Source organism: Haliotis rufescens, unplaced genomic scaffold, assembly GCF_023055435.1.
Source record: "Haliotis rufescens isolate VD_foot unplaced genomic scaffold, xgHalRufe1.0.p SCAF_14, whole genome shotgun sequence".
NCBI classification, from domain to species: Eukaryota; Metazoa; Mollusca; class Gastropoda; order Lepetellida; family Haliotidae; genus Haliotis; species Haliotis rufescens.
Window position 1 is genome coordinate 10,559,096 of NW_025963824.1, and position 22,082 is coordinate 10,581,177.

Consider the following 22,082-nt stretch of genomic DNA (forward strand, 5'->3'; position numbering starts at 1 on the left):
GATGTAGGATACATTCCCCACCTAGGTGTAGGATACAGTCCGCACCTAAATGTAGGATATAGTCCCCACCTACATGTAGGATACAGTCCCAACCTACATGTAGAATACAGTCCCCACCTTCATGTAGGATACAGTCCCAACCTACATGTAGGATTCAGTCCCCATCTAGATGTAGGATACAGTCCCCACCTAGATGTAGGATACAGTCCCCATCTAGATGTAGGATACAGCCCAAACCTAGATGTAGGATACAGTCCCATCTAGATGTAGGATATAGTCCAAACATAGATGTAGGATACAGTCCCCATCTAGATGTAGGATACAAGTCCCACCAGAATGTAGGATACAATCCCGATCTAGATGTAGTATACAGTCCCCACCTTCTTGCATCCTACGACGCATCCCCAATCTTATTACTAATACTCGTTCAAACAAGTTATCCTTTTCTAATAGATCACGAAACGCAACAAGAGACATGACACAAGGGCTGGAGACATGAGAGCATGGTCTGCGTATTTATTTTGCACATACGACACAGGTCAACTCCCCGTAGTGCTTGTACGGAGGGCAAGGGAGAGAGTCACATCTACTCTCCACAATGTACAGCAGTTGCCCATACGTCTGTCGGTGGCCGCCCTCGGTGGTACCAGGGTCCTTGTCCACGCAGATGTACTCACTGGAGGCCCTGTCGTAAGCACCCCCCATCAGGTAGCCCCAGTACGTCATCTTCCACCCGGGGTAGCACTCGTTCCTCGCCGGAATCATCAGGACTTGAGCCTCAGACTTCATTTGACACACGGCACAGGGGACGTTCTGGTGTTGAACTTTCTTGAAATCAGGAAATGTGTTGGCATCATTATATTCGGCGCCGTGGATGGTTGCCTGGTTTTGGTTTGAAAGAGAGTAGGCTACGTACTGAGGCTGTTTGGGCAAACATAGGATAGTTGCTGCACCAGACTTTGCACTGTAGTAATTTCCACCTGTATATCCTGCAAATGTATCAACGATTGATCGCCAATGGAAAACTTAACACAGGCTGATAGAAAATTAGCCATATCATAAACTCCCTTTATCGTTTGGCTCAGCTTAGTCTTATTGATTAAACAGTTGACTATTTGCAGGAGTAAGTAAGGTTTTACACCATTTGTGCAATTTTCAAGCAATATGAATGATCAAAGTAGCACACATGTGCAAGTTTTAACGATGGAATACTGAAAGGGACATTTTCGTGATCACGACGTTTGTAAATGAGCATAATAGGCCAAAAGTGCGAGAATGTGTGATCGCGAGATTTGGCCAAAATCTTGCGTTCTTGTGATCTCGCATTCTTGACCTTTTTTAAACATAGCCGTTTTTATGTAAAGACCACACCACGACATTTAAACATGACGTAAAATCTCGCAATCAAGCATTCTAGACTTGTAAAATGAGGCCACAAAAACACGAAATCGCTTTCTCGCATTTTCGCGTTTTACACGTTTTCCGTGCGCATGCGTTATATCATAAGGTCAAGGCTCAACCGCACATTATTGGTCCTGTGGCCATGCTTCTTTCATGCTCTTCATTTCCAAGTAGCATTTAGCAAAACTATGACTCAGCTTGAAAATACCATTTATAATTTACTAAATAAAATGCTGTGTAATGATCACAAGTCCTCTACCGTTAAGAAAGTTTCGTGTGTACTTTAAATTAGAACCCCCAACATACTCAATGAAAGCTGACAAAGAAATTGTGTACACTAATGTTCAATGACAGTGAAAACATTCACAGAACAATTTTGACTGTTCGGCTAAAACGAGCTCGTCAGATGTTTTACACGATAACATATTCGCTTCTTTAGGCCATAAACAATAATTCATGGAATGTCATCCCCGCCCGCCTGACTACAAAACTCCTTTCTTTACATGACATAGAATTCTCAAACACGCATTATCCATGTAATGCCCAGTAATTGTTCACGGATGCCTTAAATAGTTCGATTAGAAAAAATAAAATACATCCCGCCTCCATTTAAAAATAACATCAATCAAACTCTAACTATTACTTTATTGTGGCCTTATTACCCGCGTGTTAGGCATGCTTATATTGGAAAGGTTCACCAATTTAGGGCCTGCATAGCGCTGAATAAGTGAATGAGTTTGGCTTAAAAATGCTTTGAACAGTATTTATGTTTCAGTTATATCACGGCTTGTCAGCTTGACATTGGATGAAACCAACCATCATAGGTTTCTGACACGTCCAAGGGACACAACTCTACACAGCCAATTGCGACGCCTCTGACGACTGAGCCACCCGTGCTCCCGGTTCTAGATGACTCCACAGGCAATTGGCACAGAAGCGCTTGACAACGCAAGGTCGTCAGATCGCGGCATTGAAATATCGCGATCTCGTGATCTCACGTTCTCGTTTTCTCGTGTTCTCGTGGTTTTAAAAATATTAACATATAACTGTATAAACAATTGGCAGAAAAGCACGCTATCACGAGAATGTCCATTACATTATACCATAGATAACAAAGACATAATCATGACCCCATGGTGCAGCCATTTTGCTCCAGGTTAAAGATGATATATTGTGACATTCAAATGAACATTCCCAACAATACTAAACTAACGAGCAAAACCAACTCTACCAAATTCAAATTATTAGAATTTGGATTCGAAAATATATTTCCAAAACATGCAAAAACAGTCGCAAAAATGCTATACACTAGAGTACAATTTGAAATCGTGCTTTTTGGTTATTTAATATCCGTGTAATACTTAATGCACAGCAAAATGCACGTGCTGCATGATCATAGAATACATGTGGGTATAAACCACAATATTGGACAGTAAGTGGTCCAGCAATGGACACGCCAGGTTTATCGGCAGAGCAGAGAGAAAGGGCCATTGAATTACTTCAGTTTTGAGCCAGATGGGACACCGCTGCTGGACACTTTGGGGCACTCGTGCAACAATCACCAGGGTGCTGTCACGACACCTGCAGACAGGGCACAGAGCCATGCAGACTATGGATCATCACATTTAACGTATATTCTGTTTTGCGTATTATTTGTGCGAGGAAGCACTTCAGCATCAACTGTCCTTTGACATGTTGTCAAAAGCTTCACTGCACTGAGACACACCGGGAAAACACATGTCAACATCGACGTGCAAGGCGCGAACTGTACAACGTTAGCAGAACAGGGACGAGCACGGAGACGGCTGTATAATGATTTGGGTCGGAATTTGTAAAAAGTCACGGACGGATAGCACTAATCTCACTGAGCAATGTGGCGTATAAAAATACTGAATGACGTAACGCGACGTCTAACGAATTGTGCAAGACGTCGTGTGTGGCTGTGCCGTAGGGTCAGTGGGGAAGACACGTGATATTGCACAACTGTGATCATTTCAATGACATCTATGCAGAGTAAGTTTAGTCTCAATCATATTGTGTTTACTTCAAACTGACAATACGCCCTAATGTCCTTGTTGCCTTCTTGGCTTTCTAGCCTCAGTCGTCTTTTTGTAGAGCGTCTGCCCGGAGAACGAAAGGTCATACCAAAAGACGTTAAAATATGGTACACGTTGTCACAATGCCTGGCGCTCTGCATTAAGGGGCTTGGAGTCAGTATACTGTTCAATGCGCCATGGTTTCTCAGTTGTTTAGCAATATAAAATCGGCATTAGTCAGGACTTCAACACGCAGCCACACACACGTGCATGCACGTCGCTTTATAAGTTCAATAACCTTAAACGCGACGTTAAGCCCTATTTCACCTCATAGAACCTCTAGGTCCTGTATTTTCGGAGCCATTGCATTGTTTCGCTGAACCCGTGCTGTACATTTGCTTATTGCGTAATTACAAACGCTACATTTGTAATATCCTTTTGAGCCGGTATTTGGCTTTGTGTAGTTTCTGTTGCTCGTCAGCTCAATTACAGCCTCGGTCTTCACGCGAATATCGTAAATTAGGTGCTAAGATAGTACTTCCTAATTAAGATCGAATTGCACATTATACACAAACCTGAGTAAATGAGCGATGTCGTGTTTGGACACGTCGCCCGTCCCCAGTGAACAAATGTCGCTCCGGAGGCAGCTGAAAAAAGGTGTTCACATCAAACGTTTGTTGCATTCGTTCGTTATTTGATCAAGTTAACGATGTTTAAACACAGTCTACCTAAAGGAAGAGCGACAACGATGGTGAAGCACAACCTACGAAGAGACATAGGTGGTAAAGTAAAGTCTACCTGAAGGCATACCTACAACGATATTAAAACACAGCCTACGTGAAGACATAGCGACAACGACGTTGAAGCACAACCTCCCAAGAGACATAGGTGGTAAAGTAAAGTCTACCTGAAGGCATACCTACAACGATATTAAAACACAGCCTATGTGAAGACATTGCGACAACGACGTTGAAGCACAACCTCCCAAGAGACATAGGTGGTAAAGTAAAGTCTACCTGAAGGCATACCTACAACAATATTAAAACACAGCCTACGTGAAGACATAGCTACAACGACGTTGAAGCACAACCTCCCAAGAGACATAGGTGGTAAAGTAAGGTCTACCTGAAGGCTGTCTACAACGATATTAAAACACAGCCTACGTGAAGACATTGCTACAACGACGTTGAAGCACAACCTCCCAAGAGACATAGGTGGTAAAGTAAAGTCTACCTGAAGGCTTACCTACAACGATATTAAAACACAGCCTACGTGAAGACATTGCGACAACGACGTTGAAGCACAACCTCCCAAGAGACATAGGTGGTAAAGTAAAGTCTACCTGAAGGCATACCTACAACGATATTAAAACACAGCCTACGTGAAGACATTGCGACAACGACGTTGAAGCACAACCTCCCAAGAGACATAGGTGGTAAAGTAAAGTCTACCTGAAGGCATACCTACAACGATATTAAAACACAGCCTACGTGAAGACATTGCGACAACGACGTTGAAGCACAACCTCCCAAGAGACATAGGTGGTAAAGTAAAGTCTACCTGAAGGCTGTCTACAACGATTTTAAAACGTAGTCTATTTAAAGACATAGTGATAATTGTGTTAAAGCACGGTTTACCTGAAGACAAAGCTACAACGGTATTAAAGCAAGTTTATCTGATGACATAACTACAATGGCGCTAAAGAATAGTTTTCCTTAAAACATAGCAGCAACGGGTTTTCGGTACATAAAGAAGTCTATACAATGAATTCCTCATTGACGTTTCTCTATTTGAAGGGATTTTCCAGATAATGTGTTCCTCTGAAGTGGCTTACCTGCACTACCCGATCCACATCCAGATCCATCGATACCACTTGTCTTCAGAAAAGTCTTCATTCTTTCAACCAGTGCCTCATTTTCCTGGATCAGTTTTCGGTATGATTTGTAAATTGTCGCTGAGCGGTTGCCTTCCGATGAAGCTTTGGAACCTATGAAATGACCATCAATATATGATTAACCTTTTATGACATGTATAAGTTAGCCTTATGTCTCATCGAATTTACATATATTGAACAATATATAGAGACAGTTAGACCCTCTATTTGTACAACAATTGCAGTATAAAAGGATTATTAATTTTAGAAAATAAGACGTGTACACACCTTGTAGTATGGCAATCCACACAGTGATTGTTACAAGAAGGCTGAATCTCCCTATCATGGTATTGCCTGCAGTGTTGTATGCTGTGTATTCACCCACTGCTGTCATCAAGGCCTATATGAAGGTATCATGTGACCAGGATGTATCGTGTAAAGCAACAGCCGCACCTGACACAATGATGATTTTATGGAAATCGTGTTTATCGTCCGTGTTGTGTTCTCATTAGTACATGATTGCCTTCACACCCTATCAGCCATAGCAGATATCATCAATGCAATGCATGTAGCTCCAAATGAAAAACGGTGAAAAGGTTGTGCACAACACGATACGGACACTAGCTGCCAAATGCATACTCTGGATTTATACTCTTAAAAACGGGAGGTGAACAGGAAATATATTTGTTAACAGCAAGTATTAGAACAAATATGGTATACGAGAACGTTTATATCTGGAAAACATAACACCCCCAAAACATCAGCTATTTTGCATGTTCCGTATACAGTAGAGCTATTCACGTGCGTAGGGTGTCATTTCTGATTTTGTCACTTTCAAGGAAGGTCGATTAATCTACCTGGCCACTATCTTAACGCAGGTTCAAGGTACAACCTAGGTTCACGGTAACACGGGAACATGGCTACATTGGTACCAGTTAACATAGGTTCAGGGTTATATGGATTCATGGTAACACGGGTACGTAGCTACTTGGGTACCAGTTAACATAGGTTCAGGGTTATATGTGTTCACGGTAACACGGGAACATGGCTACTTGGGTACCAGTTAACATAGGTTCAGGGTAATATGTGTTCACGGTAACACGGGAACACAGCTACTTGGGTACCAGTTAACATAGGTTCAGGGTAATATGAATTCACGGTAACACGGGAACATGGCTACTTGGGTACCAGTTAACATAGGTTCAGGGTCATACGGATTCACGGGAACATGGCTACTTGGGTACCAGTTAACATAGGTTCAGGGTCATATGGATTCACGGTAACATGGGAACATGGCTACATGGGTACCAGTTAACATATGTTCAGGGTTATATGTGTTCATGGTAACACGGGAACATGGCTACTTGGGTACCAGTTAACATAGGTTCAGGGTTATATGGATTCACGGTAACACTGGAACATGGCTACTTGGGTACCAGTTAACATATGTTCAGGGTAATATGTGTTCACGGTAACACTGGAACATGGCTACTTGGGTACCAGTTAACATATGTTCAGGGTTATATGTGTTCACGGTAACACGGGAACATGGCTACTTGGGTACCAGTTAACATAGGTTCAGGGTTATATGTGTTCACGGTAACATGGGAACATGGCTGCTTGGGTACCAGTGAACATAGGTTCAGGGTTATATGGATTCATGGTAACACGGGAACATGGCTACTTGGGTACCAGTTAACATAGGTTCAGGGTCATATGTGTTCACGGTAACACGGGAACATGGCTACTTGGGTACCAGTTAACATAGGTTCAGGGTCATATGGATTCACGGGAACTTGGCTACATGGGTACCAGTTAACATAGGTTCAGGGTTATATGTGTTCACGGTAACACTGGAACATGGCTACTTGGGTACCAGTTAACATAGGTTCAGGGTCATATGGATTCACGGGAACATGGCTACATGGGTACCAGTTAACATAGGTTCAGGGTTATATGTGTTCACGGTAACACGGGAACATGGCTACTTGGGTACCAGTTAACATAGGTTCAGGGTCATATGGATTCACGGGAACATGGCTACATGGGTACCAGTTAACATAGGTTCAGGGTCATATGAATTCACGGTAACACGGGAACACGGCTACTTGGGTACCAGTTAACATAGGTTCAGGGTCATATGGATTCACGGGAACATGGCTACTTGGGTACCAGTTAACATAGGTTCAGGGTTATATGTGTTCACGGTAACACAGGAACATGGCTACTTGGGTACCAGTTAACATAGGTTCAGGGTTATATGTGTTCACGGTAACACGGGAACATGGCTACTTGGGTACCAGTTAACATAGGTTCAGGGTTATATGGATTCACGGTAACACTGGAACACGGCTACTTGGGTACCAGTTAACATAGTTCAGGATAATATGGATTCACCATAACACGGGAACATAGCTACGTGGCTACCAGTTAACAGTGGTGAGGTACGGATGGTGAAGATGTTGTGGTGAGGGTAGGGTTGTGAAGATGTTGTGGTGAGGGTAGGGTTCTGAAGATGTGGTGGTGAGAGTAGAGTAGTGAAGATGTTGTGGTGAGAGTAGGGTGGTGAAGGTGTTGTTGAGAGGCACGGGTGGTGAAGATGTTGTGGTGAGGTAAGGGTGGTGAAGATGTTGTGGTGAGGTTAGGGTGGTGAAGATGTTGTGGTGAGAGTAGGGTGGTGAAGATGTTGTGGTGAGGGTAGGTTGGTGAAGATGTTGTGGTGAGGGTAGGGTGGTGAAGTTGTAGTGGTGAGGGTAGGGTGGTGAAGATGTAGTGGTGTGGTCAAGGTGATGAAGATGTTGCGGTAAGGGTAGGGTGGTGAGGATGTAGTGGTGAGGGTAGGGTGGTGAAGATGTAGTGGTGAGGTCAAGGTGGTGAAGATGTTGTGGTGAGAGTAGGGTGGTGAAGATGTTGTGGTGAGGTTAGGGTGGTGAAGATGTTGTGGTGAGGGTAGGGTGGTGAAGATGTTGTGGTGAGGGTAGGGTGGTGAAGATGTTGTGGTGAGGGTATGGTGATGAAGATGTTGTGGTGAGAGTAGGGTGGTGAAGATGTTGTGGTGACGGTAGGTTGGTGAAGATGTTGTGGTGCGATCAGGGTGGTGAAGATGTTGTGGTGAGGGTAGGGTGGTGAAGATGTTGTTGTGAGAGTAGGGTGGTGAAGATGTTGTGGTGTGGGTAGGGTGGTGAAGATGTTGTGGTGCGATCAGGGTGGTGAAGATGTTGTGGTGAGGGTAGGGTGGTGAAGATGTTGTGGTTAGGGTAGGTTGGTGAAGATGTTGTGGTGAGGTTAGGGTTGTGAAAATGTATTGGTGAGGGTAGGTTGGTGAAGGTGTAGTGGTGAGTTTAGGGTGATGAAGATGTTGTGGTGAGTTTGGGGTGGTGAAGATGTAGTGGTGAGGGTAGGGTGATGAAGATGCAGTGGTGAGTTTAGGGTGGTGAAGATGTTGTGGTGCGATCACGGTGGTGAAAATGTTGTGGTGAGGGTAGGTTGGTGAAGATGTTGTGGTGACGTTAGGGTTGTGAAAATGTAGTGGTGAGTTTAGGGTGATGAAGGTGTAGTGGTGAGTTTAGGGTGGTGAAGATGTTGTGGTGCGGTCAGGGTGGTGAAGATGTTGTGGTGAGGTTAGGGTGGTGAAGATGTTGTTGTGAGGGTAGGGTGGTGAAGATGTTGTGGTGAGGGTAGGGTGGTGAAGATGTTGTGGTGAGGGTAAGGTGATGAAGATGTTGTGGTGAGAGTAGGGTGGTGAAGATGTTGTGGTGACGGTAGGTTGGTGAAGATGTTGTGGTGCGATCAGGGTGGTGAAGATGTTGTGGTGAGGGTAGGGTGGTGAAGATGTTGTTGTGAGAGTAGGGTGGTGAAGATGTTGTGGTGTGGGTAGGGTGGTGAAGATGTTGTGGTGCGATCAGGGTGGTGAAGATGTTGTGGTGAGGGTAGGGTGGTGAAGATGTTGTGGTTAGGGTAGGTTGGTGAAGATGTTGTGGTGAGGTTAGGGTTGTGAAAATGTATTGGTGAGGGTAGGTTGGTGAAGGTGTAGTGGTGAGTTTAGGGTGATGAAGATGTTGTGGTGAGTTTGGGGTGGTGAAGATGTAGTGGTGAGGGTAGGGTGATGAAGATGCAGTGGTGATTTTAGGGTGGTGAAGATGTTGTGGTGCGATCACGGTGGTGAAAATGTTGTGGTGAGGGTAGGTTGGTGAAGATGTTGTGGTGACGTTAGGGTTGTGAAAATGTAGTGGTGAGTTTAGGGTGATGAAGGTGTAGTGGTGAGTTTAGGGTGGTGAAGATGTTGTGGTGCGGTCAGGGTGGTGAAGATGTTGTGGTGAGGTTAGGGTGGTGAAGATGTTGTTGTGAGGGTAGGGTGGTGAAGATGTTGTGGTGAGGTAAGGGTGGTGAAAATGTTGTGGTGAGGGTAGGGTGGTGAAGATGTAGGGTGAGGGTAGGGTGGTGAAGATGTAGTGGTGTGGTCAAGGTGATGAAGATGTTGTGGTAAGGGTAGGGTGGTGAGGATGTAGTGGTGAGGGTAGGGTGGTGAAGATGTAGTGGTGAGGTCAAGGTGGTGAAGATGTTGTGGTGAGGGTAGGGTGGTGAAGATGTTGTGGTGAGGTTAGGGTGGTGAAGATGTTGTGGTGAGGGTAGGGTGGTGAAGATGTTGTGGTGAGGGTATGGTGATGAAGATGTTGTGGTGAGAGTAGGGTGGTGAAGATGTTGTGGTGACGGTAGGGTGGTGAAGATGTTTTGGTGCGATCAGGGTGGTGAAGATGTTGTGGTGAGGGTAGGGTTGTGAAAATGTAGTGGTGAGGGTAGGGTGGTGAAGGTGTAGTGGTGAGTTTAGGGTGATGAAGATGTTGTGGTGAGTTTAGGGTGGTGAAGATGTAGTGGTGAGGGTAGGGTGGTGAAGATGTTGTGGTGAGTTTAGGGTGGTGAAGATGTTGTGGTGCGATCAGGGTGGTGAAGATGTTGTGGTGAGGGTAGGTTGGTGAAGATGTTGTGGTGAGGTTAGGGTTGTGAAAATGTAGTGGTGAGTTTAGGGTGATGAAGGTGTAGTGGTGCGTTTAGGGTGGTGAAGATGTTGTGGTGCGGTCAGGGTGGTGAAGATGTTGTGGTGAGGTTAGGGTGGTGAAGATGTTGTTGTGAGGGTAGGGTGGTGAAGATGTTGTGGTGAGGTTAGGGTGGTGAAAATGTAGTTGTGAGGGTAGGGTGGTGAAGGTGTTGTGGTGAGTTTAGGGTGATGAAGATGTTGTGGTGAGTTTAGGGTGGTGAAGATGTAGTGGTGAGGGTAGGGTGGTGAAGGTGTAGGTGTGAGTTTAGGGTGGTGAAGGTGTAGTGGTGAGTTTAGGGTGATGAAGATGTTGTGGTGAGGGTATGTCGACGAAAATGTATTGGTGAGGGTAGGTTGGTGAAGGTGTAGTGGTGAGTTTAGGGTGATGAAGATGTTGTGGTGAGTTTAGGGTGGTGAAGATGTAGTGGTGAGGGTAGGGTGGTGAAGATGTTGTGGTGAGTTTAGGGTGGTGAAGATGTTGTGGTGCGATCAGGGTGGTGAAGATGTTGTGGTGAGGGTAGGTTGGTGAAGATGTTGTGGTGAGGTTAGGGTTGTGAAAATGTAGTGGTGAGTTTAGGGTGATGAAGGTGTAGTGGTGAGTTTAGGGTGGTGAAGATGTTGTGGTGCGGTCAGGGTGGTGAAGATGTTGTGGTGAGGTTAGGGTGGTGAAGATGTTGTTGTGAGGGTAGGGTGGTGAAGATGTTGTGGTGAGGTAAGGGTGGTGAAAATGTTGTGGTGAGGGTAGGGTGGTGAAGATGTAGGGTGAGGGTAGGGTGGTGAAGATGTAGTGGTGTGGTCAAGGTGATGAAGATGTTGTGGTAAGGGTAGGGTGGTGAGGATGTAGTGGTGAGGGTAGGGTGGTGAAGATGTAGTGGTGAGGTCAAGGTGGTGAAGATGTTGTGGTGAGAGTAGGGTGGTGAAGATGTTGTGGTGAGGTTAGGGTGGTGAAGATGTTGTGGTGAGGGTAGGGTGGTGAAGATGTTGTGGTGAGGGTATGGTGATGAAGATGTTTTGGTGCGATCAGGGTGGTGAAGATGTTGTGGTGAGGGTAGGGTTGTGAAAATGTAGTGGTGAGGGTAGGGTGGTGAAGGTGTAGTGGTGAGTTTAGGGTGATGAAGATGTTGTGGTGAGTTTAGGGTGGTGAAGATGTAGTGGTGAGGGTAGGGTGGTGAAGATGTTGTGGTGAGTTTAGGGTGGTGAAGATGTTGTGGTGCGATCAGGGTGGTGAAGATGTTGTGGTGAGGGTAGGTTGGTGAAGATGTTGTGGTGAGGTTAGGGTTGTGAAAATGTAGTGGTGAGTTTAGGGTGATGAAGGTGTAGTGGTGCGTTTAGGGTGGTGAAGATGTTGTGGTGCGGTCAGGGTGGTGAAGATGTTGTGGTGAGGTTAGGGTGGTGAAGATGTTGTTGTGAGGGTAGGGTGGTGAAGATGTTGTGGTGAGGTTAGGGTGGTGAAAATGTAGTTGTGAGGGTAGGGTGGTGAAGGTGTTGTGGTGAGTTTAGGGTGATGAAGATGTTGTGGTGAGTTTAGGGTGGTGAAGATGTAGTGGTGAGGGTAGGGTGGTGAAGGTGTAGGTGTGAGTTTAGGGTGGTGAAGGTGTAGTGGTGAGTTTAGGGTGATGAAGATGTTGTGGTGAGGGTATGTCGACGAAGATGTTTTGGTGAGGGTAGGGTGGTGAAGATGTTTTGGCGAGTTTAGGGTGGTGGTGAAGATGTTGTGGTGAGTTTAGGGTGGTGAAGATGTAGTGGTGAGGGTAAGATGGTGAAGATGCAGTGGTGAGTTTAGGGTGATGAAGATGTTGTGGTTAGTTTAGGGTGGTGAAGGTGTTGTGGTGGGTTTAGGGTGGTGAAGATGTTGTGGTGAGGGTAGGGTGGTAAAGATGTAGTGGTGAGGGTAAGGTGGTGAAGATGCAGTTGTGAGTTTAGGGTGATGAAGATGTTGTGGTGAGTTTAGGGTGGTGGTGAGGATGTTGTGGTGAGGGTAGGGTGGTGAAGATGTTGTGGTGAGTGGGTACCAGTTAACATAGGTTCAGGGTTATATGTGTTCACGGTAACACGGGAACATGGCTACTTGGGTACCAGTTAACATAGGTTCAGGGTAATATGTGTTCACGGTAACACGGGAACACAGCTACTTGGGTACCAGTTAACATAGGTTCAGGGTAATATGAATTCACGGTAACACGGGAACATGGCTACTTGGGTACCAGTTAACATAGGTTCAGGGTCATACGGATTCACGGGAACATGGCTACTTGGGTACCAGTTAACATAGGTTCAGGGTCATATGGATTCACGGTAACATGGGAACATGGCTACATGGGTACCAGTTAACATATGTTCAGGGTTATATGTGTTCATGGTAACACGGGAACATGGCTACTTGGGTACCAGTTAACATAGGTTCAGGGTTATATGGATTCACGGTAACACTGGAACATGGCTACTTGGGTACCAGTTAACATATGTTCAGGGTAATATGTGTTCACGGTAACACTGGAACATGGCTACTTGGGTACCAGTTAACATATGTTCAGGGTTATATGTGTTCACGGTAACACGGGAACATGGCTACTTGGGTACCAGTTAACATAGGTTCAGGGTTATATGTGTTCACGGTAACATGGGAACATGGCTGCTTGGGTACCAGTGAACATAGGTTCAGGGTTATATGGATTCATGGTAACACGGGAACATGGCTACTTGGGTACCAGTTAACATAGGTTCAGGGTCATATGTGTTCACGGTAACACGGGAACATGGCTACTTGGGTACCAGTTAACATAGGTTCAGGGTCATATGGATTCACGGGAACTTGGCTACATGGGTACCAGTTAACATAGGTTCAGGGTTATATGTGTTCACGGTAACACTGGAACATGGCTACTTGGGTACCAGTTAACATAGGTTCAGGGTCATATGGATTCACGGGAACATGGCTACATGGGTACCAGTTAACATAGGTTCAGGGTTATATGTGTTCACGGTAACACGGGAACATGGCTACTTGGGTACCAGTTAACATAGGTTCAGGGTCATATGGATTCACGGGAACATGGCTACATGGGTACCAGTTAACATAGGTTCAGGGTCATATGAATTCACGGTAACACGGGAACACGGCTACTTGGGTACCAGTTAACATAGGTTCAGGGTCATATGGATTCACGGGAACATGGCTACTTGGGTACCAGTTAACATAGGTTCAGGGTTATATGTGTTCACGGTAACACAGGAACATGGCTACTTGGGTACCAGTTAACATAGGTTCAGGGTTATATGTGTTCACGGTAACACGGGAACATGGCTACTTGGGTACCAGTTAACATAGGTTCAGGGTTATATGGATTCACGGTAACACTGGAACACGGCTACTTGGGTACCAGTTAACATAGTTCAGGATAATATGGATTCACCATAACACGGGAACATAGCTACGTGGCTAACTGGTGAAGATGTTGTTGTGAGGGTAGGGTGGTGAAGATGTTGTGGTGAGGTTAGGGTGGTGAAAATGTAGTTGTGAGGGTAGGGTGGTGAAGGTGTTGTGGTGAGTTTAGGGTGATGAAGATGTTGTGGTGAGTTTAGGGTGGTGAAGATGTAGTGGTGAGGGTAGGGTGGTGAAGGTGTAGGTGTGAGTTTAGGGTGGTGAAGGTGTAGTGGTGAGTTTAGGGTGATGAAGATGTTGTGGTGAGGGTATGTCGACGAAAATGTATTGGTGAGGGTAGGTTGGTGAAGGTGTAGTGGTGAGTTTAGGGTGATGAAGATGTTGTGGTGAGTTTGGGGTGGTGAAGATGTAGTGGTGAGGGTAGGGTGATGAAGATGCAGTGGTGATTTTAGGGTGGTGAAGATGTTGTGGTGCGATCACGGTGGTGAAAATGTTGTGGTGAGGGTAGGTTGGTGAAGATGTTGTGGTGACGTTAGGGTTGTGAAAATGTAGTGGTGAGTTTAGGGTGATGAAGGTGTAGTGGTGAGTTTAGGGTGGTGAAGATGTTGTGGTGCGGTCAGGGTGGTGAAGATGTTGTGGTGAGGTTAGGGTGGTGAAGATGTTGTTGTGAGGGTAGGGTGGTGAAGATGTTGTGGTGAGGTAAGGGTGGTGAAAATGTTGTGGTGAGGGTAGGGTGGTGAAGATGTAGGGTGAGGGTAGGGTGGTGAAGATGTAGTGGTGTGGTCAAGGTGATGAAGATGTTGTGGTAAGGGTAGGGTGGTGAGGATGTAGTGGTGAGGGTAGGGTGGTGAAGATGTAGTGGTGAGGTCAAGGTGGTGAAGATGTTGTGGTGAGAGTAGGGTGGTGAAGATGTTGTGGTGAGGTTAGGGTGGTGAAGATGTTGTGGTGAGGGTAGGGTGGTGAAGATGTTGTGGTGAGGGTATGGTGATGAAGATGTTTTGGTGCGATCAGGGTGGTGAAGATGTTGTGGTGAGGGTAGGGTTGTGAAAATGTAGTGGTGAGGGTAGGGTGGTGAAGGTGTAGTGGTGAGTTTAGGGTGATGAAGATGTTGTGGTGAGTTTAGGGTGGTGAAGATGTAGTGGTGAGGGTAGGGTGGTGAAGATGTTGTGGTGAGTTTAGGGTGGTGAAGATGTTGTGGTGCGATCAGGGTGGTGAAGATGTTGTGGTGAGGGTAGGTTGGTGAAGATGTTGTGGTGAGGTTAGGGTTGTGAAAATGTAGTGGTGAGTTTAGGGTGATGAAGGTGTAGTGGTGCGTTTAGGGTGGTGAAGATGTTGTGGTGCGGTCAGGGTGGTGAAGATGTTGTGGTGAGGTTAGGGTGGTGAAGATGTTGTTGTGAGGGTAGGGTGGTGAAGATGTTGTGGTGAGGTTAGGGTGGTGAAAATGTAGTTGTGAGGGTAGGGTGGTGAAGGTGTTGTGGTGAGTTTAGGGTGATGAAGATGTTGTGGTGAGTTTAGGGTGGTGAAGATGTAGTGGTGAGGGTAGGGTGGTGAAGGTGTAGGTGTGAGTTTAGGGTGGTGAAGGTGTAGTGGTGAGTTTAGGGTGATGAAGATGTTGTGGTGAGGGTATGTCGACGAAGATGTTTTGGTGAGGGTAGGGTGGTGAAGATGTTTTGGCGAGTTTAGGGTGGTGGTGAAGATGTTGTGGTGAGTTTAGGGTGGTGAAGATGTAGTGGTGAGGGTAAGATGGTGAAGATGCAGTGGTGAGTTTAGGGTGATGAAGATGTTGTGGTTAGTTTAGGGTGGTGAAGGTGTTGTGGTGGGTTTAGGGTGGTGAAGATGTTGTGGTGAGGGTAGGGTGGTAAAGATGTAGTGGTGAGGGTAAGGTGGTGAAGATGCAGTTGTGAGTTTAGGGTGATGAAGATGTTGTGGTGAGTTTAGGGTGGTGGTGAGGATGTTGTGGTGAGGGTAGGGTGGTGAAGATGTTGTGGTGAGGGTAGGGTGATGAAGATGTAGTGGTGACTTTAGGGTGGTGGTGAAGATGTTGTGGTGAGTTTAGGGTGGTGAAGATGTAGTGGTGAGGCCAGGGTGGGGAAGGTGTAGTGGTGAGTTTAGGGTGGTGGTGAAGATGTTGTGGTGAGTTTAGGGTGGTGAAGATATAGTGGTGAGGCCAGGGTGGTGAAGATGTTGTTGTGAGAGTAGGGTGGTGAAGATGCAGTGGTGAGTTTAGGGTGATGAAGATGTTGTGGTTAGTTTATGGTGGTGGTGAAGATGTTGTGGTGAGTTTAGGGTGGTGAAGATGTTGTGGTGAGGCTAGGGTGGTGAAGATGTGGTGTGAGGTTAGGGTGGTGAAAATGATGTGTGAGGCTAGGGTGGTGAAGATGTGGTGTGAGGTTAGGGTGGTGAAGATGTGGTGTGAGGCTAGGGTTGTGAAGATGTTGTGGTGAGTTTAGGGTGGTGAAGATGTAGTGGTGAGGTCAGGGTGATGAAGATGTAGTGGTGAGCGTAGGGTGGTGAAGATGTTGTGGTGAGGGTAGGGTGGTGAAGATGTTGTGGTGAGGGTAGGGTGGTGAAGATGTTGTGGTGAGGTCAGGGTGGTGAAGATGCAGTGGTGAGTTTAGGGTGGTGAAGATGTAGTGGTGAGGGTAGGGTGGTGAAGATGTTGTGGTGAGGGTAGGGTGGTGAAGATGTTGTGGTGAGGTTAGGGTGGTGAAGATGTGGTGTGAGGTAAGGATGGTGAAGATGTTGTGGTTAGGTTAGGGTGGTGAAGATGTTGTGGTGAGGATAGGGTGGTGAAGATGCTGTGGTTAGTTTAGAGTGGTGAAGATATGGTCTACACATACATACGAAATTTGAACAAAATCGAGCTAGTGGTTATTTTGCTAGCTCTGGTACAATAATCGGTGGAATAATAATGATATTAAGTCGAACGATAACACTAGGGCTCTACAGCCTTTCGGCTTGGTGACTCTTTAACGGACTGTCACTTCTGTCGCATTGCTTAGATAAAGTGCTAAACCTGTTTCCGACCTTGTCCATATTCAAATCCCCAAATGGGCCACATAGCCACATGTGTCCAAGTGTGTTCTTAACCCATGTTTGACTTCGAAAATGTTCGAATGCTCAAAGGGTCTGCTTGTACCAACGCCGTCAAATGTAAGGAACCGCTTGTGTGACATCACCACTACGAAATTGACATGTGCCTGGGTGTCCAAGGCTGTTATTAACCCATTTCCGACCTTGAATCATCATGTTTGAATCCTCAAATGGTTTGCTTGTACCAACGCCGTTTGTAGAACATCGCCGCTAAGAAATTGGCGTGTGCCACAGTTTCCCAGAGTGTAGAGTGTATTAAACCCATTTCCGACCTCCATATTCTAATCCGCAAATGGTTTGCTTTTTACAACGCCGTTAAAAGCAAGGTACCTTAGCAACTGGCAATTGAGAAATGAAGAACCAAGTCAGCGAGTCTGACCACCCGATCTCATTAGTCGCCTCTTATGACAAGCATAATTGCCTTTTGAGACAAGCATCGGTTGATAAAGGCCAATTCCGACTTTGATGTCAAGGGTAGTAGACATAATGCTGAACATTTGCAACAAGACTGAATAGAAAGCTTGGGTATCGGCAAATGGGGGTTTACAGTAGATTTTTGGGGCGCTTCCTGATCTTTGTCAGTATGCAACCCAGAGAAATTAGATGCATATAGTACTAAAACCTCATGCAAACTTTCAGTAGTTTCTGTCAAGAACCTTACAAGATATGATCTTTAAAGTAAAATTTCGGTGAAAAAAATGACCAAAATCCAATATGGCCGCAACGAAAAAAGATATTTCAAATCAGCTATTACAGTTTATTATGTTGTGTATGGAGACAATTCTGAGAAGGTTTGGAAGCATGTCATGCAGAGGATTCAAAGGAGTATGGATTTGATTTGACTTCAGATCTTTGTTTAGCGATAGCGAGATCTAAGGTCTGATTTTAATGAGATTGCACCAAACCTCCTCTGTTGCTTCTTCGCATATCTCAAATACATTAAATTAGAAATAGAGCTAATAGTTATTGTTTGTTTGTTTGTTTACATGTTTAACGCCACACTCTGCAAAATTACTGCTGTGTGACGGCGGTCTGTAAATACTAGTAATCGAGTCTGGACCAATCTAGAGATAAGATGGCATGCAGAAACCAAAGTCAGCAGGCCTGACAACCCGATCCTGTTCATCGCCTCTTACGACAAGCATGGGTTGTTTCCTGATTGGCATAAAGTGAGTGAGTGAGTTTGGTTTTCGCCGCATTTACGCCGCTTCACGCATTGTAGCCATGTCGGAATTCGAACCCGGCGTGACGAGCGAACAATACTCAATAAGTACCAATAACAAACGTACTGTTACATGTTTGTAAGCTTCAGTCCGGGGTTCTCCTCATAGAAGAACATCTCGACAATAATCTATGCCTGTCTTGGTAGTCGATCTAGTGGACTGGGTTGCCAGACCGGTGATTTTGGCTGCTTCGATGAATCGTTTGTTCATGCGTTCAGTCATTGGTTTGTTAGGTCGGGATTAGAATGTATATCATTCGTGATAGCGATACAACCTTGACGAAAATCTGATTGTACATTTCCACACCATTGCCTGCTGAAGTTATGACTTAGCACTTTTTATTCACTATGCTCCTTATAAGTGAATGGATGTTTTCATCAAAACTATCATTTGTTTAATATGGTGCGACAGAGGATACAGCAAGGTACATAGTTATACACATAAAGTAAGTATTCGGCTATATTTCCGGTGCAATAACATCTGTTTGGCATCAACAAATTGTTGAAAAAAACTAATCAAAGTTGACACTTTTCGGTATTTTCCCTAACGTCACAGGGGAAAAAAATGCATTAAATTATTATGTAACAGAGACGAGTTGGGAATTAAGTTAATTTGTTTTTACCATTCTTTCAAAAGTAACTAAAAAGTTGATCATATTCTTTATGTTGATACAAGGGAGTTAACTTTTTGTAGTGGTTTTCGATAAAGCTGTAATTTTTTCGACAAATTTTAAATAAAAATCAAAACACCTGAAATTATCATCTTTTATGAATAGGTTATCAGTTAAAATAAGTTCTGTTAAAATCTGTGAGAGCATATAAAAAACATTTCTTTACAAATTGCAATCCAAATTGGTATTTTACTGCAGCTTCAATTTACAATAATTATCTATAAGGTAACTTGGAGCAATGTCATAAGAAGTTTCAAATCTAATTTCAAATTTTATATGTTACTGTGAATAATTATAAATCTTTATCATATTTTGAGTTTCTTCTTGTGAATCGAAATGACCACATGGTTGTCAGTACTTCAGATATAAACTAAGCAGCAAAAGAAAGTATAGGTTGGCAATTTGAAAGTTTCCTAAAAACAGCGATAACTAGTGGAAAGTGGGTATTGTGAATATGACTGCCCAGGAACAGGTACCAAAAAACCCTCACCCGAACGCGCCACCTTTGACGGCGCTCGTGCGGTGACAAAAAAATGCTGAAACAGGTTTCCCGCCTATGGCAGAAACTGCACGTGCATGTTAGCTGTATAAATGCGTTCGTCTGCAGGGTATAACCATTCGTGATGCCATGTCTGTCACAGGAGCAGAGAGAGAGAGCCATCGGTATGGCCGAAATGGGGGCAACACAGGTCCAAATTGCCAGAAGGTTTGGTTGTACACCATTGACAGTAGCCAGGCTGATTCAACGGTACAGGCAGACAGGGAGGACACAGGACAGGCCTAGAACCGGACGACCCCGAGTGACAACACCACTGGAAGACGGTAAGATACGGCTCATTCACCTGCGAAACAGATTCGTAACGGCGACGGCGACGATAGCGTTGGGACATCCCATTAGCAAACGTACAGTACTACGACGACTTCGTGCTGCTGGAATCCGAGCGTATCGTCCTTTCCGAGGAATGGTACTGACTGCTCAACGTCGACGCCTGAGACTGCGATGGGCGAGGCAGGTTCGACGCTGGCAAGTGAGAAATTGGCTTCGAGTGCTGTTTACTGATGAAAGTCGGTTTAACTTGTTTCGAAATGACGGCAGAGAACGAGTTAATCGACGCAGAAGGGAACGTTTAGCTCCGGCGTGTATTCAAGAGGTCCGTCCATTCGGCGGGGGAGGTGTCATGGTGTGGGGCGGTATTTGTGGAGATCAGAAGACTGATTTGGTGATTATACAGGGAAACCTGAACACTGTGCAGTACAGAGACCAAGTGTTGCAGCCAGTTGTGCTTCCGTTCTTACAAAACCAACAGCAGGGGACATTGTTTCAACACGACAATGCCAGGCCCCATACTGCAAGAACTTTCTTAACCAGCAGAACGTTGACGTTGTGCCTTTGCTTGCCAACTCACCCGATATGAATCCTATTGAACATCTGTGGGACCATCTTGACAGGCAGATTAGAGCATGCAATCAGCCTCCCGTCAACAGACAAGAATTGCAGCAGGCCCTGAGAGACGAGTGGCAACGGATTCCAGTCCACGTCATCAGAAGACTGACGTCATCGATGAGGCGGCGTATCACAGCATGCATTGAGGCAGTTGGAGGTCATACACGCCATGGAAGGCAACTGTGTCGACAATGAACTTGTAGTGTGTCTGACAATTTTTTGGTGACATTTCAGACAACTTTTGAAAATGAAATTTCTTACCCCACCATTGTTTACCTTGAGCTCACATTGCCTGTGATTGCACAATTTCATTCAAACTGTGGTTGATCAATCATTTGTTACCCCTCTCTAGATTTTATTATAATTCACAACAAAACCTCTTCTTGTTATTTTTTTTATCGATCATGGAACTCGACCTATACTTTCTTTTGCCGCCCAGTTTATTTCAACTATCCATAATTAATATCTAAAAGCCACAAATCCAACAGTTACCGACCCAATGGATTGTTGGATCCTGTTTAAATTGCTATTAAGGCCTCGGTAAAGCTTTTAGAAGTTGTATGGTAGACATGTGCAGGGCGTGTCCAAATTTGACGCATCGGTGACAAAAATGATGTCCGATCCAATTCCCTCTTTTGACTTGTACCATATGTTCCCGTGTTTTTTTTGCATGACGTTCCACCGTTTGGGAAGGAAACGCTCACCTTTTTCCGCGACCGCCTCCGTGGTCTAGTAGTAGAGCGTCCGCCCGGAGAGCGGAAGATCCGGGGTTCAATCGCCGACCGCGTCATACCAAAAGACGTTAAAATTTGGTACGTGTTGTCACACTGCCTGGCGCTCTTCATTTAAGGGCTAAAACAACGACCGGTCGGCTAGGAGTTGGTACACTGTGCCCGTGTAGGGTATTCTTGTTAAACTGCGGCATGGTATCTCAGTGGCATTATCAATATAGCAAATTTGTTATATTGTCTGTTAGCAGGATGTCCGTTATGCTTTCATCTTCACAGACGGTCCTGCTTCTGGTTCTCAAACGTGAAAAGTTCATTTCCAGAGGCAGCTGTAAGGATTTTTGGAATATGTGAATTCTGATCACCTCTAAATATGCATATGAAGAAAAGATGTCCTGTGGGCAAAGAGAAAGTGTATCCCACTGGACTTGAAAACATTAAGCCATAAGTATTGGATATCATAACATTCCACAGTAGTGCTGTACTGCATTTCAAAACATCAAAGACGTCAGAGACGATTACAGAGATTGCGAATTTGTTAATGATGAATAACACAAGTGGGGAATGAATGGTTCCGTTTTGCATGTAATGCGAACACCTTTTCTTTCTAGGTGAATGGTGAAATGTACTTTTCAGGCCCACTGTCGGTACTTGGAGAGCCACCTTGTGGTTATATCAAGCGCAGATAAAGATTCGTTTATCAGATGATACGCTATCCGGCATGGTTAAGGTTAGACTTGAATTTTATGTTTGTTTCCTTTATAGTTACTTAAACTACGTGAGTTTGTGTATTGTGGCGCGCATGCGACAATGGAAACTTGATAATAAATGTCCATCCGCCTGTTGGTCATGCCTGTTTGGTTTGGTTGGCTTAATATCATTTAGGGTGATTGTACACAGGGAGTCCTGTTCCTCATCTCACGAGGCCTCACCATGTTCAAAATGATAGCTACACTCTGACAGCTGAGAGCTACACTCTTCAAAAAAGAAGTGCACAGGTAGTTGTAGTTCATTGAACCTGACTACACAAAAAATCCGCTATATAAATTGGATATACGTTATTGAAAAATATTGGTGACCAGATATTCGACAAACGGTGCGTCGAAACGCAGCCATTGTCGATTTGCAATGTCTTAAACGGCATTGTTTTCACACTTGTTCAAAAATGTCATGGAAGAAAACAGTGAAGAAAAATGT

At 44.9% G+C, this 22,082-nt stretch overlaps 1 protein-coding gene across 1 annotated transcript; it reads right to left on the minus strand.

The window, feature by feature from the left end:
- Positions 1 to 488: 488 nt before the first annotated feature.
- On the minus strand, positions 489 to 5,758 carry LOC124120750 (short-chain collagen C4-like). The gene is made up of 4 exons (XM_048395741.1): positions 5,599 to 5,758; positions 5,272 to 5,424; positions 4,013 to 4,084; positions 489 to 989 (listed from the first exon to the last, which is right to left on the minus strand). Exons 1-4 carry the CDS (start codon positions 5,702 to 5,704, stop codon positions 517 to 519), a joined length of 804 nt encoding a protein of 267 aa, XP_048251698.1. The 5' UTR covers positions 5,705 to 5,758; the 3' UTR covers positions 489 to 516.
- Positions 5,759 to 22,082: the final 16,324 nt, after the last annotated feature.